This window comes from Podarcis filfolensis (genome assembly GCF_964270895.1).
Source record: "Podarcis filfolensis genome assembly, chromosome: 5".
Classification (NCBI taxonomy): domain Eukaryota; kingdom Metazoa; phylum Chordata; class Lepidosauria; order Squamata; family Lacertidae; genus Podarcis; species Podarcis filfolensis.
The window spans coordinates 4,901,764-4,916,169 of record NC_139608.1 but is presented as its reverse complement, the minus strand read 5'-3'; the positions used below and the strand labels follow the sequence as shown (position 1 = coordinate 4,916,169).

The 14,406-nt window shown below is 47.2% G+C and overlaps 1 protein-coding gene across 7 annotated transcripts in view; it reads right to left on the bottom strand.

The window, feature by feature from the left end:
• The window catches only part of DIS3L2 (DIS3 like 3'-5' exoribonuclease 2), a 197,060-nt gene that overhangs the window by 166,749 nt on the left and 15,905 nt on the right, over window positions 1–14,406 (bottom strand). For all 7 annotated transcript variants that reach the window (XR_014547886.1, XR_014547887.1, XM_083612737.1 and 4 more), the window contains 2 exons: window positions 6,831–6,989; window positions 4,687–4,826 (listed from right to left, as the gene is read on the bottom strand). Coding sequence is in view for 5 of the 7 variants with exons in the window: in XM_083612737.1 (XP_083468863.1) it covers window positions 4,687–4,826; window positions 6,831–6,989 (299 nt within the window). In the remaining 2 variants the exon portion in view is untranslated. The remainder of the gene's footprint in view (window positions 1–4,686; window positions 4,827–6,830; window positions 6,990–14,406) is intronic.

Here is a 14,406-nt window from a genome sequence, read left to right as displayed (position 1 = left end):
ATGCTGGACTAGATGGGCCATTGGCCTGAACTAGGACGGCATTTCAGTTCAGTTCAGATGCTATGGACTACAACTCCCATCATTCCTGACCACTGTCCATGATGGCTGAATGGAAGTTGTAGTCCAGCACCTGGAACCCTCCCCGCACCCGCTTCAGCCTCCCCACTGATCACAGAATCATAGATCATAGAATCACAGAGTCGAAAAGGACCCTGAGGATCATCTAGTCCAGGCATCCCCAAATTCAGCCCTCCAGCTGTTTTGGGACTACAATTCCCATCATCCCTGACCACTGGTCCTGTTAGCTAGGGATGATGGGAGTTGTAGTCCCAAAACAGCTAGAGGGCTGGGTTTGGGGGGGCCTGACCTAGTCCGATCCCCTGAGGTGCAGAAATATGCAGCTGTCCTATACGGGGAATCAAACCTGCAACCCCGCTGTTATCAGCACCATGCTCTAACCACCAGGAAACAAGCTGGTTTCTCTTGCTCCAGAAGTCAGAAATAGAAGCAATGGCTTCCAGTTACAAGGAAGGAGATTCCGACTAAACATACAAAGAAAACCTATCTGACAGCAAGAGCTGCTTGAGAGTGGAACTGTCTCCCTCGGGAAGTTATGGACTCTCCTTCCTTGGAGGTTTCTAAGTAGACGTTGGATGGCCATCTGTCATGGTTGCTTTAGCTTTAGATTCCCACATTGCAGGGAGATTGGATTAGACCCTTCTAATTCTATGATTCTATGATTTAAACTGAACTATCCAGGATGATCTTTATGGCTGAGTAAGGATTTTGTCTCAGCAGTTCAAATGCTTTTATTTTAATAAATAAATGCCCATCTTTCTTGTCCAGAGGTGGTAGGTACTGAAGGCATCTTAGATTGGTATGTATCCACTAAACTACAAAACTATTTGGTATGTACAGTGGTACCTCAGGTTAAGTACTTAATTCGTTCTGGAGGTCCGTACTTAACCTGAAACTGTTCTTAACCTGAAGCACCACTTTAGCTAATGGGGCCTCCTGCTGCTGCCGCGCCGCTGGAGCACGATTTCTGTTCTTATCTTGAAGCAAAGTTCTTAACCTGAAGCACTATTTCTGGGTTAGCGGAGTCTGTAACCTAAAGCGTATGTAACCCGAGGTACCACTATATCTGCAAAACTATAGGACTTTTCTTGCATTCAAGCTGAAACAGTGGCGTAGCGTGGGTTGTCAGCATCCAGGGCAAGGCAAGTAATTTGCGCCCCCTAACCCATGGATTTGCGCACCCTAACCCTAACCCCCAGATGTTGCGCCCGGTGCGGCCGGGCCCCCCTGCACCCCCCACGCTACGCCACTGAGCTGAAATCAAGGAGTTGAAAGTGAAGCGAGCATTTCAAGTTATTATTTATATGAATCTATAATGAAATAAAATGAGTGGAATCCCAACCCTCTGGAGAAAACCTGGGGAGGGTATGGGGCGCATGTAAGGGAGTCCCACTGAACAACCAGAAATCCTTGTGCTAACATTAGCAGAATAGCACCTAATCTCTCATCTTCCTTGGATTCGATAATACTCATTGCTTTACTTGAGGAACCTTATTTTATTATGGGTAGTTTTTAGAAGTTAGCTCATAAAGCATTCTGGAAAACATAGCAAGTGCCTTCAGTTAAAAACTGCATCTAAGTTTACATAAAGCATTCATGTCAGCATTTGAAATTGCAGCCAAACTTTAATTACAAGCATTTAAGTAGGCTTTAAAGTGGAAGTTTTCATAATTATTCCATTTGCGATTGATAACAATCATGGAACAAAAACGTTTTATTCCCCCATATAAATTCACTGTAATGGGTTGGGGGAGGGTGGCATTTTGGTAGGACTTGGAATGTGGGTGACCGTACACGAAAAATATGCTGATTTATGGGGGGGGGGAGCAGCCAGTTCTGAGATTTTTTTCATTCACACAAGGGACCCACCACTTGAAAAAGGACACATTACTCATCCTCCAGACTATACTTCTATAGAAAAGATGCTTTGCTTTGCACGGCTAAAAGTCACTTAGCAGGCACATTCCAAACCATTTGAGGAACAAAGATATTGCGCTGTAGCCTGGCACTAGACCCTTTTGGACATATAACGTTCTTTGCTCACATGTGGAAAACAGAGCGGGAGCTTTGAGTCATGTATGCAAGGAACTGTGCCGCAACAGTAAGCGTGCACACACAGACAGAGAGAGAGAGAGAGAGAAAGTGATTTTAATGCTGAGAGCACAAAGCGTTGGAAATTCCTGCTGGAACTAGCAGCAGTAGCATAATAATGCATATGTGCAATTCTGTTTCATTCCAATGAATGGACTTGAGCCCCTGTCCCAAGGGGGTAATGTAAGGTGAGCAGCCAGCCTGTGGCCACCCCACCAGAATGCCCTCTGAATACCAGGAGGTGGGGGTCACAAATGGGGAGAGTTTTTGTTGCTCTCGGGTCCTGCTTGCAGGCTTCCCTGAGGCACCTTGTTGACCAAGCTGAGAACAGCATGCTGGACGATGGGCCTGATCCAAGATGGCTCTGCTTACGTTCTCAACCAAGCAAGCCTCCTGACACCAACAGTCCAGGAGAGATTACGTGTGACTCCCAGGCACTTCTGAATCAGGCTGCTCAGAGGCCTGTTCTTGCTGGCTACAGGGCCCCTTTGCACACTCTTAACTGTGCAGGAACCAGATCTGGCAGAGGCTGGTGCAAGAGAGGTTCCGAGCGAACTACCCACCAGAGATAACCAGCATCCTTGGACAGAGAGAGAACATCTGAAAGGAACTCTTCTTTCAACCCATCATTCAATTCTAGTTCTTGATATGTAAGAAGCTTGCAGGGAGCATACCTTATGTAAAGCCCCATCATCAATGGCCAACAATTCCAAGACTGCCATACAGTGGAGTCGTAGGGGGGCCACCAGGACAGCTGCCTCAGGTGCAAAATTGTTAGGGGCACATAATTTCAATTATCGGTGCTGCCTCAGCACAGCTACTTGCTTCCATCACTGGGCTCAGTTGAAAACGGCTTCTCCTTGTGAACCAGGAAACAATCTCTCCAGACAACAGAGCAACTCTTATTTTATTTTCTCTGTGGCTGCGATCTCCCAGGTGACGCAGACATCCTTAGGCAGTTGAATGCGCATGCGTACTCCGTCCCGTTTCCCTTCCACCCCCTCCATGTGGCCCCGGGCACTGGCAACCCAAGCTATGCCACTGCAGCCGTATGACTGCAGCCCATCTGCGCAGCAATAGCAGGCATTGCATATGTGGCAGGCGCATACCTAACATGGCCCACCACGTGTGTCACCACCCAAATGTCAACAAACCAAAATAGAAAGGGCTTGTATACTCCCCACCCCCACCCCGAAGCAAAGACAGTCAGCCTCACAACGCACGCATATGCACCTCACTTTTTTCTCCGGTGCTTTTCTTCTGGAAAAAGGGAGGAACTCCCCACGTTCCTCCTCGAAAGCAGATGGGCCTTATTATCTGTGCCTATGAAAATCCTATTTACAATGTTGTGCATTTCACGCTGTGATATCATATCTGGAACCAGCCGCTCTCCCCATCTGCAAAGAACAACTGTTCTCACATGTGTGTCAGGGGCCGAGGCTCTGGCTGCAGAATCTCATGATGTCATCCTTAACCCACATTACTTTGCAATCACTCACAAACAATAGCTGCTATATTTATCGGTGGAGATTTTTGCGTTTTCCTCCCCCAATTGTGCAGGAAGAGGCAGGCATTCAAGAGGGGGAAATGCACTGAACTAATGCTCTTTTGACTCTTCAGAACAGGTTACCTCCACACCTGCCAGAGGGTGTCAGTACTCTCAAGACTGTAGGGCCTCAGTCACAATATCCTGACTTTCTCCTTCAAAAACCATGACCATGACCACAGAGCTGGACAGGATCCACTAGGTCATTTAAGCCAACCCCCTGAGAGTGGATAATCTGCGCCTCAAACATCCTCTGACAGATGCCTCTTTGGGAAAATCTCAGAGGAAGGAGATCCCAAGCCTCCTCAATAGCTCTGTATTCTGCTGCTGATCTCCTCTTACTAGCTAAACTAGGAACGGTGAACTTACGAGGAGCTGGAAGGCTAATTTATTCCACCAGCAATATCAACCCTGCATGAATTCACCACCACTTCTGCTCTGATTAACCCCATCTCAGCCTCTCATCTTTCATAACCGGCTTCCTATTTAGACAGAAGAAAGGGGAGCACACAGCACTGGTTCCTAGCCTTCAAAATGGCTTAAGAAGTTATGTGGAGTCTGGGAAAGGGGTGACGCAGTAGGGACTCGAGGAGGGCCTAACGTTTGAAGCCCACTAACTTGGGAGATTTATGTTCAACGTTAGGCAAGAGCATCCCACCTTCCTACACTATAAAACCACTTGTTCCCTGTCCTCAGTGAAGAGGCAGAGAGGAAGAGAAGGAAAAGGTTTCCCCTCTTCTGCCTGAAATAGTTTTAAATACCGAAAAGCTACTCTCCAATCTGTTCCGCTGATTAACATGCCCATCTACCAATTCAGCCCACTGATGCCTGCAGTCCTACCTGAGAGCTACACAGGTAAACAAGCACTTGGGGGGGGATACAGAAGGACTGCCTCCATCGTAGCATCCCCAAATGCAAATCCACAGCAACAACAGCTTGCTGCTTTTGCAGTCGTTCCAAGTTCAAAGTACCTGGATAAGTGTTTTCCTTTTCAGTCCTGCTGAGACATCCTCCCTTGACATGTAGGCTTCAAATACTTTCTTCCTCCCCCGAGTTGGCTTGCTCCGATTCTTTCTGTCGCCAGGGGCCAAGCAGGTGGTGTAGGGACCGCCTGGAAGAAAAAAAAGGAAGAATCACTGCCTCGCCATATATAACAAAGCTGTTTGTTTTTACAGAGACCAGTGGCTCAGTTCAGACATGCAAAAACCATGGCTAAGGAAGCTTAATTTCCCAGCAACCCAGAATGATCATTTAAGGGAGCCCTTTCTTCACACTTGCCACCCACCCTTTGCACCAGCCACCAAACAAACCGGGAAGCCTTCAATTAACAGTTTACCTGTTCAAAGAAAACAGGAAATGGTTGTCAACAGAAGATATCCTGGCTAGTTCCCTAGTCCACCCAAAGGGTGGATCTCGGGGTTGTCACAGATAGCTCAGAGAGGATGCTGGCCTGGAGCACGGCTATTGTGAAGAAGCTAAATTCCATGCTCAAGATCATTAGGAAAGGGGTTGAAAATAAAACAGCCAGTATCATAAATGCTGTTTTAAGAACCTAGAGTGCTTCCGCACTGTGTCCAGTTTGGGTTGCCTTGACTCAAAAAGGACATCGTAGTGCTGGGGAAGGTTCAAAAAGGCCAACCAAAATGACCAAGTGGTTGGAGCATCTCCTTTATAAGGAAAGGTTGTGGTATTTGGCGGGAGGGTAATGAGGAAGCGGGGGCATGACAGAAAGCTCTTGATGCTGCGGAGAAACTGACCAGAAAAAAGTTATATTTCCTCTTTTGTGATATCAGAATCCTGGGTCATACGGTAAAACATCCAGCAGAAGGTCAGGGACAGACAAATGGGAGAACTTCTCCACATTTAAGGCATAGTTAAAACCAGTGCTTTTTTTCTGGGGGACGCAGGGGGACACATACCCCTAAACATTTTGTGAATCTAATTGGAAAAGAAACTAAAAAAAATTTAAAAATTAGTTTGTTCTCTAGCACAGAGACTCGTCAGTTCCGTTGCTAACCCTGATGGAGGCCCCATTTCCTGTCACGGTGTTTCCTGAGTCCCAGGTGGAAGCGAGCGTTTAATGTGTGAAGTAGGAGTTGAAAGTAGGAGGGAAGATGTTAGTGCACACAACCTCATGCCAATGCGGAAGTTACTGTGAGCTGTCTGCTGTGTAATATGAGGTAATGCACATTCTTTGTACTTTTGTCCATTTACTGTATTTATTTTCCCCGATCTGAACTAGAAAATGGTGATTTTCTTGAGTCAAAATGAAAGTACCCCTAAACATGGGGGGGGGGAGCACCGGTTAAAACTATGGTATTCTTTACCACAAGTTGGGGCAACAACCGCCATCTTAGGTGGTTTTCTAAAGAGATCAAACAACTTCATGGAGGATCAAGGTTATCAATGGCTACTGGTCATGACAACAATATGTTTACTCCAAAATCAAAGGCAGCATGCTCTGCGGGCAGAACTTCCAAAGCTCCTCTAGGAAAGAGGATGCTGGACTTGATGGGCCTTTGAGCAGCAGGGCTGAGGGCACAGAAAGGAGTTTGTTCATATCTTGGCTGATTAAGCTGAGATGTAATGACCGTGTTTGAACGATGGTAACTCCTTGATATTCACTCCTTGCTGTTTGTCTCTATTCCATAACTGCGCCAAATGATTAAAAAAAACCAAACTGCAGGTTTACCATACTTTGCAACAGTCAGTAACCTGGACATTTTAGCAAGAGGGAAAGGAAGTATGGGGAGACATGGAAATCAAAAGGGAAGAGGAGAAGAGAAGGGGCTCTGCAAGACAGCTGTTCTGCTTCCTCTACAACCTTGAGCACCAAAAATTTGTTGGCTGCCTGAAGAGAATAAAGGACCCGAGGTTTTCATGAGGTCTGGTTCTGGATTCCTACAGATGCACAGTGACTTGTAAAGCTGATCTGAGACACCTGAGTTAGAATTCAGAATCACAACATCAGGGTTTGAAAGAGCACGCAGCTGATCATCCACAGCGATTCCCATTTCTGAGCAGACTTCCATGCAGCTCATCTTTTATGGGCACCGAGAGCATGCACGAAGAAAGCAAGCTTCACTTTTCAACTGCGGAACCTCCCCATTCATACCTCTGGGGGTCCCCAGCTGCCGCTGGCCCATTCTGCAGTCAGAGTTGCTCATGGTGTCTGTATGTGATTCAGAGAGCTGCCGCCGCCTCTCCACATTTGGGGGGGCTCTGGCCGATTCAGAGTGGTTTCTGGTCCTCGCCAAGCCTTGCTTGTGTGCACCTAGAAGAATCAAAGCACAAGGGTGGTATATAAATAATAATAATAATAATAATAATAATAATAATAATAATAATAATAATAAATTTTTATTTATATCCCACCCTCCCCAGCCGAAGCCGGGCTCAAAGCGGCTAACAACAGTAAAATAATACAACATTCTAAAATCATTTCATTATAAAATCAGTTCAAATCAAATTAATGGCAACCATTGGGCTAGATTCTGTGAGGATTGCCAAAGGAGGGGGTCAGGCTGTGCCTTGGCCAAAGGCCTGGTGGAACAGCTCTGTCTTGCAGGCCCTGCGGAAAAATGTCAAGTCCTGCAGGGCCCTAGTCTCTTCTGACAGAGCGTTCCACCAGATCGGAGCCACAGCTGAAAAAGCCCTGGCTCTGGTTGAGGCCAGCCTAACCTCCCTGTGGCCCGGGACCTCCAAGATATTTTTTGTTTGAAGACCGTAAGGTCTTCCGTAGGTACGAGGGTCCTAGGCCGTACAGGGCTTTAAAGGTTAAAACCAGCACCTTAAACCTGATCCAGTACTTCACCGGGAGCCAGTGCAGCTGGTATAGCACCGGGTGAATGTGACCCCCAGCGAGGACCCTGTAAGGAGTCTCGCCGCGGCATTCTGCACCCGCTGGAGTGTCTGGGTCAGTCTCAAGGGCAGCCCCACGTACAGCGAGTTACAATAATCCAGTCTGGAGGTGACCATCGCGTGGATCACAGTGGCTAGGTCAGGGCAAGAGAGGTAAGGAGCCAACTGCTTAGCTTGGCAGAGATGAAAAAATGCCGCCTTTGTTATAGCTGCAATATGCGCCTCCTTGGAAAGGGAGGTATCGAAGATTACACCCAAACTCTTAACATACGGTGCTGGCACTAATTGTGCCCCCGCAAGAGATATAGGCAAAAGAGTCTCAGAGCAAGGCCTCTCGCTGGCTATAATCCTGCCCCTCCTCATTAGAGCCTCTCACTGTATTGATTTTGCAATGCTCCCACGAAAACTAATGATGGCCACCAACTTGAAATGGCTTTGAAAAAGGATGAGACCATTTTATGGAGGATAAGGCTATCAATGGCGACTAACCACAATGGTCGTGTTGTCCCTGCCCTTTTGGAAGCAATATGACCCCAAATACTAGTTCCTGGGAATTGCCGGTGGGAAAGGGCTCTTGTGCTCGGACCCCGCTGGTGGGCTTTCCCTTGAGGCCTCTGTTTGGCCACTGCGAGAACAGGATGCTGGGCTAAATGGATCTCTGGCCTGATTATCCAAGAGGACTGCTCAGTCAGTTAGAGTGTGGTGCTGATAACGCCAAGGTTGCAGGTTCGGTCCCCGTGTGGGACAGCTGCATATTCCCGCATTGCAGGGGATTGGACTGGAAGATTCTCAGGGTTCCTTCCAACTCTACAATCTATGAACTTAAGCTGAGTTTTGCACCTTTAATAATAATAATAATAATAATTTTTTTTTATTTATTTATACCCCTCCCTTCCCAGTTCAAAAAACCGGGCTCAGGGCAGCTAACAACAAATTTAAAACACTTTAAAACACTTAATTATAAAAGCAGCATAAAATACAGTATAAAAACATGAATAACAATAAAAATCAAAAATCAAAAATCAATTAGATAATCTCCAGGGCTAGCTGGCTGAATTGGTCCTACTTGGGCCAGCGAGGAGCCCAGGGGAGAATTAGCTGTGGGGTCTCAGAGTGGGTGATCTTCATAAAAGGGGAGAGGGAGGGAAGAGAAGGGAAGGGAAGGGAAATAAAAGATCAGGCTGAATTCAAATTAAAGGCTAGGCAGAATAGCTCTGTCTTAGAGGCCCAACTGAAGGAGGCTAAATCCTGAAGGACCCTAGTCTCATGGGACAGAGCATTCCTTTGCACTTGGGGGGGGCCCAATCATCAAATTTCACAGCAAAACCTGGCTCCTTTACTATTCATTTATTTTGCACAGATGTCACACACCAACCACCACCACCAGAGTCAGCACTTTAACACACTGCTGTACTATTGAGACGTCGATTCCTGTCTTCATACATTCCCCACCACCAGTGCCGCCTGAAGCAGATAAAACTTCTACCTGCAGGATGGCAGTGCCAACCCACCCACTCACCCACTTCCATGTGTGTCAAAAATGATGGGGGGAAATCTCTCTTGCAAAGGAGGAAAGGAGCACACATGTGGAATCTGTGTGCCTGTGGGCGCTCACAGGAGGGGTGGCTGAACCTCTTTGCCCTGGCCCTGCTGTGCCAGTCCTGTTAAGCAGGGATGCCACGGGTTCAGCCTGGGGTGTTTGGCATGCAAGGCACACGCTCCGCCCAGAGCGACAGCTCCTCTATTGCACTGCACCTTGAGAAAGGAAGGCAACCCAAAGGACAGAAAGCCAGTCTCGGGTTCCTAGAAAACCTTTCACCCAGCACACAGCTTCAGTCGTGAGAGACAGCAAGCCAACTGAAGTCAGAGAAAAGAGAGGAGGAGAGAGAGAGGTTCTCTGCCCATATACAATCTTGCAACTCAAGCGCTGGGCGTTTTCGCCTGCCGATGAACTCTCAGCTTTGTTTACATTGCAGTTATTTATGTCTTTAACCCAGATCTCCCAGGGCGAGAGGAACCAGGCGAGAGCATCGTTAAAGGCTTGTACGGTTCCCAGGTGACTCCCTACCAAGCAGAGCAATGGATTCCGACCGGCGGCTCACAGCACTAAATTGTTCCTTTTGATTTTTAAACACAATTTGGCGTAGAAGTGTTTGAAATGGGGGGCGGGGGGAGAGAATGGACAAAGTCTCCCATTGTTCGGTAACTTTCCCCACTAAAACGCTTCCATCTGCAACCTTCTGAGGCTAGTCCATGACTAGGTGTCAGGCCCTTTCAGTTTCTTCCACTTGCCTTCAAGTAGCGTCTCATTGTTCTCAGTGTTAGATCATAATCTAATTATAGGCAAAGTGAGCCTAGTATATGCACACACACACACACACACAGAGAGAGAGAGAGAGAGATAGGATTTTTATATGGTTTTTTTAAAAAGGAAAAAGGAAAAAGAAAAACTTCTACATTTGCTAACAGCAACATGGGAGGAAACAGGAGCAAAGCCAAAGAACTGATAAAACAAATTAGAAGAATTTGCTTTCAGGTAACAAGATGGTTTCGACACATCGTTCCCTACATAGGAAGGCTCCTGCACTGTTTCCAAGTACAGTGGTATCTCTGGTTACGTACTTAATTCGTTCCGGAGGTCCGTTCTTAACCTGAAACTGTTCTTAACCTGAAGCACCACTTTAGCTAATGGGGCCTCCTGCTGCTGCCACGCCACCGCCGCACGATTTCTGTTCTCATCCTGAAGCAAAGTTCTTAACCCGAGGTACCATTTCTGGGTTAGTGGAGTCTGTAACCTGAAGCGTCTGTAACCTGAAGCGTAAGTAACCCGAGGTACCACTGTATTTCCTGCAGATATGGGGAGTTCAAAGGAGCCTAGCCAATCCCTTTGGCTTTAACTCACAGCTGTCCAAGAATATGTAGGAATTGGGGAGGGGGGTCCCCTGGTTTTTGCAACAAAGGGGTAGGATGAGGAGTGCCAAGCTCTCCCACGGCTCCCTAAGAGCCTTGCCCTAAGGCCCAGAAGTGAATGGCAGCCCTCAAACGCAGCCCGCCTGACTCTGCCAAGCCACGCCCTCTCAGAAGGCCACACCCCTCACAAGTGCGCTCTTGAACCATGATGCATGCTGGGGTGAGGGAGGAAGGGGTGAGGGTCCGTGGACTGTGAGCGCATAGAGACCACTGGCTTTTGGGTGGCTGGGGTGCACCCTAGCACACATAAAGGCAAGAGTCGCACCTGTTGCTTCTCCCACTTTCCTCCCCCCCACCCCTGACCAGGAGAGCATCTGAGGGAAGGAGGCTCCATAAATGGGGTGCTACAACTGTAAAGGCCCTGTGGCCAGGCTCCATGGGCCTTACTGTAGCTGGTGGAGGAATAGAGATACAGGACCGGAGGTTTGTGGTTTAAAAACTGGGCAAATCCATATGCATGAAGTTTAGGTCTTTAGGTGCCATGGTCCTAAGCCATTTAGAGCTTTATAAATTTCAGAGTCCAGAAATGTTGGCTTGGTTACTAGCCAGACGTAATTTGTGGCTGCCACAAGTCCTCTGCACATGCCAGGAAACTGGAGGGTGGTGGTGGGGCTTGCCTTCACATCACGATGAACGTGGGAGGTGGCAAAAGCAGAGCAAGAATCTGTCTGCGGCAAAGCCCAGAGCAACACGTGAGACCCATCCTCCCTTTTGCAGAGCTGGAGCAAGAGAAGGGGCTTCCCATACTGTGCTGAACACAAGCTTGCACCAGACAATTGGGGCAGGGAACAGATTTGTGAAGATTTGCTTGAGGATACTGGAAGGAAAAATCCCCATGTAATGTAGGGGGGGGGGCGGGATAATAAACTACCCAAAAAGGGAGATGCCACAAGGATGCAAACAGGGCATGAGCAATGCAGCATGTAGGCCGGTCCTCAGTTCTTAGAGCAATTCCTGGGTGAGCATCCACTGCACTTCAAGAACGCCTTCTTGTTGGTGTGGCAAATATGCGTGTAAGCACACAGCTCCAAAATACAGTGGTACCTCAGGTTAAGTACTTAATTCGTTCCGGAGGTCCGTTCTTAACCTGAAACTGTTCTTAACCTGAAGCACCACTTTAGCTAATGGGGCCTCCTGCTGCTGCTGTGCCGCCGGAACACAATTTCTGTTCTTATCCTGAAGCAAAGTTCTTAACCTGAAGCACTATTTCTGGGTTAGCAGAGTCTGTAACCTGAAGAGTATGTAACCTGAAGCGTATGTAACCTGAGGTGCCACTGTACTTTGAAAAATCCCACAGCTCAGAGGTAGGAATGACACTTTGCTTGTAGGAGCTGCTGGGTTCTAGAGTCCCCACCCTACATAGCAAGACCTCTGCCAGAGACCTTGGAGGCAGCCTTCAAAATTAGCCAGGCAGATTTTGAACCTTGCTATTGGCCACTTGCGACCCATTGAAAGTGCCTGGGCACCAGGATGGCGTCTGACATCTCCACCATCTTGAGGTGCATGCCTGGGGATCCTTGGATCTGGATTGTTTTCCCACACCAATATCACATCCTGTAGAATTCAATCAGTTATATTTTATCTGCACAATCGGAACGAATTTCAGGAACTGAAATGCTTTTTCTGTGCAACTTCAGCAGGAGCAGTGAACAACGTTACAGTTAATTGTTGTCGCTTGTCTTCACTTCCCTCCACCGCACTGCCCTGCTCTCAGTTGTGAAGAATATTCTTAAATTATGAATGGTCCTGGAGAAGGAACTGGCAAATCACTCCAGTATTTTGGCAAGAAAACTCCATGGACACAAAAAAGGAGAAGCTTTAAGAAGAAGACATGCTCTGGTTCATGGGGTGACGGAGAGTCGAATACGACTAAGACGACTAAACAACAACAACAATGAATGGTCCATGTCACCCTTAAGAAAGAGGTAGGAATAGGCCAATAGATATGTGGATTGTCCCTGGATCAAGGGACTTTTCTTCTTTAAGTTCTCAAAGCTCTTAACGAAGCTCAAGGTTGTCATCTGAGCTAGCCAGATGTTTAACTGATAATCAATCACAGTCAGTCCATCATTGAAAAATAAGACATTAGAGCAGTCTTGCCCCATAATGGCAACCACACATTGTGTTTAAGCAACCTTGGTTTAAGGAGCCATTTGGTGCCAGCTTATATATCTGAGTTTCTAACACTGCTTGGAGGGACACTCTAAGTAGTTTATACTGGGATCAATGGACAAACATAAAATTCTTCCAACATGAAATCAAATACTCTGCAAGGAAGAAGGAACAGGTCTGGGGCGTTGCATTTCCTAACCTTCCACCCGGCTCACTGCTGCTCCAGCCATGTGCAGCATTACCTAAGGAGAACAAGTTGCCAAATCAAAATCCCACAATGAGTTCCCACAATTACTTGTGCGCCTGGTATGAAGGAAGCCGGCGACGTCAAGCTGCGCAAACCAGGCAGAACAGCAAACACGGGTGCCATGATCTTGAATGTGGATCGCAGCGGCACACACAGATTCTGTTTGACAGATCAAAAGTGACCCTCTTGTTTTATCAAAATAACTCGAGAGATCAAATGTGCTGCCTGAAAACCCCCGTCAAACACAGTTTTTTTGTAAGAAAACAGAGGCAGCTGTTGGTTGTGCTGTTTTGATGGGAAGCAGTCACGGAGCCAGGCTTAACCAAACCAAACTCACACACACAGATGCAGCGTTCTTGACAAATTCCACCTCCCCTCCAGCTCATGTGGTGATGGCCTCTGGCTCAAGTGGCTTTAAAAGGAGATTAGACAAGTTAATAGAGGAGCAGCATGTGTCCCAATGGCTATTAGTAAAGATGGCAGTGTGGAGCACCCATGTTCAGAGGCAGTATAACTCTGAATACTTGGTGTGGGGATAAACAGCGAGGGGAGGGACGTTCCAGTAGTCACTGGTGGAAACAGGACTGGACAGACTATTGATCTGATCCAGCATAGCTTGCATATGCTTAAGCTGCTTTCACAGTTGCATTGTAGTCTGGTTCGGATATGCATCCCCATCAGTGTTAGAAACTCAGATATATAAGCTGGGCGTCAAATGGCTCCTTAAACCAAGGTTACAGCCACCAGAACAGAATGTCTAGTTGCCATTTTTGAGCAAGACAGCTTTAAAGTCTTATTGTTCAAATGATGGACCAACTGTGATTGATTATCAGTTAAACATCTGGCTAGTTCAGATGACAACCTTGAACTGTGTTAAGAACTTTTGAGAACTTAAAGAGGAAGAATGCGGCTGCCAGACCAGTGACTGGGAGAGGCCACCAGGACCATTTAACATTGGTCTTAAAGGATCTACATTGGCTTCCAGTACGTTTCGGAGCACAATTCAAAGTGTTGGTGTTGACCTTTAAAGCCCTTAACGGCCTCAGCCCAGTATACCTGGAGGAGCGTGCCCACCCCCATTATTCTGCCAGGACACTGAGGTCCAGCTCTGATGGCCTTCTGGCGGTTCCTTCACTGCGAGAAGTGAGGTTACAGGGAACAAGGCAGAGGGCCTTCTTGGTAGTGGCACCCGCCCTGTGGAACGCCCTCCCACCAGATGTCAAAGAGAAAAGCAACTACCAGACTTTTAGAAGACATCTAAAGGCAACCCTGTTTAGGGAAGTTTTTAATGGTTGGTGTTCTATTGGGTTTTTAATATTTTGTTGGGAGCCACCCAGAGTGGCAGGGGCAACCAGTCGGATGGGTGGCATATAATTATCATTATTATTATATAAGGCAAGGAGAATAGAATCATGTGCCACTAACCATTAATGAGAGAGAGAGAGAGAGAGAGAGAGAGAGAGAGAGAGAGAGTGAGTTGTCCTCCATAGCCATGCAGAAA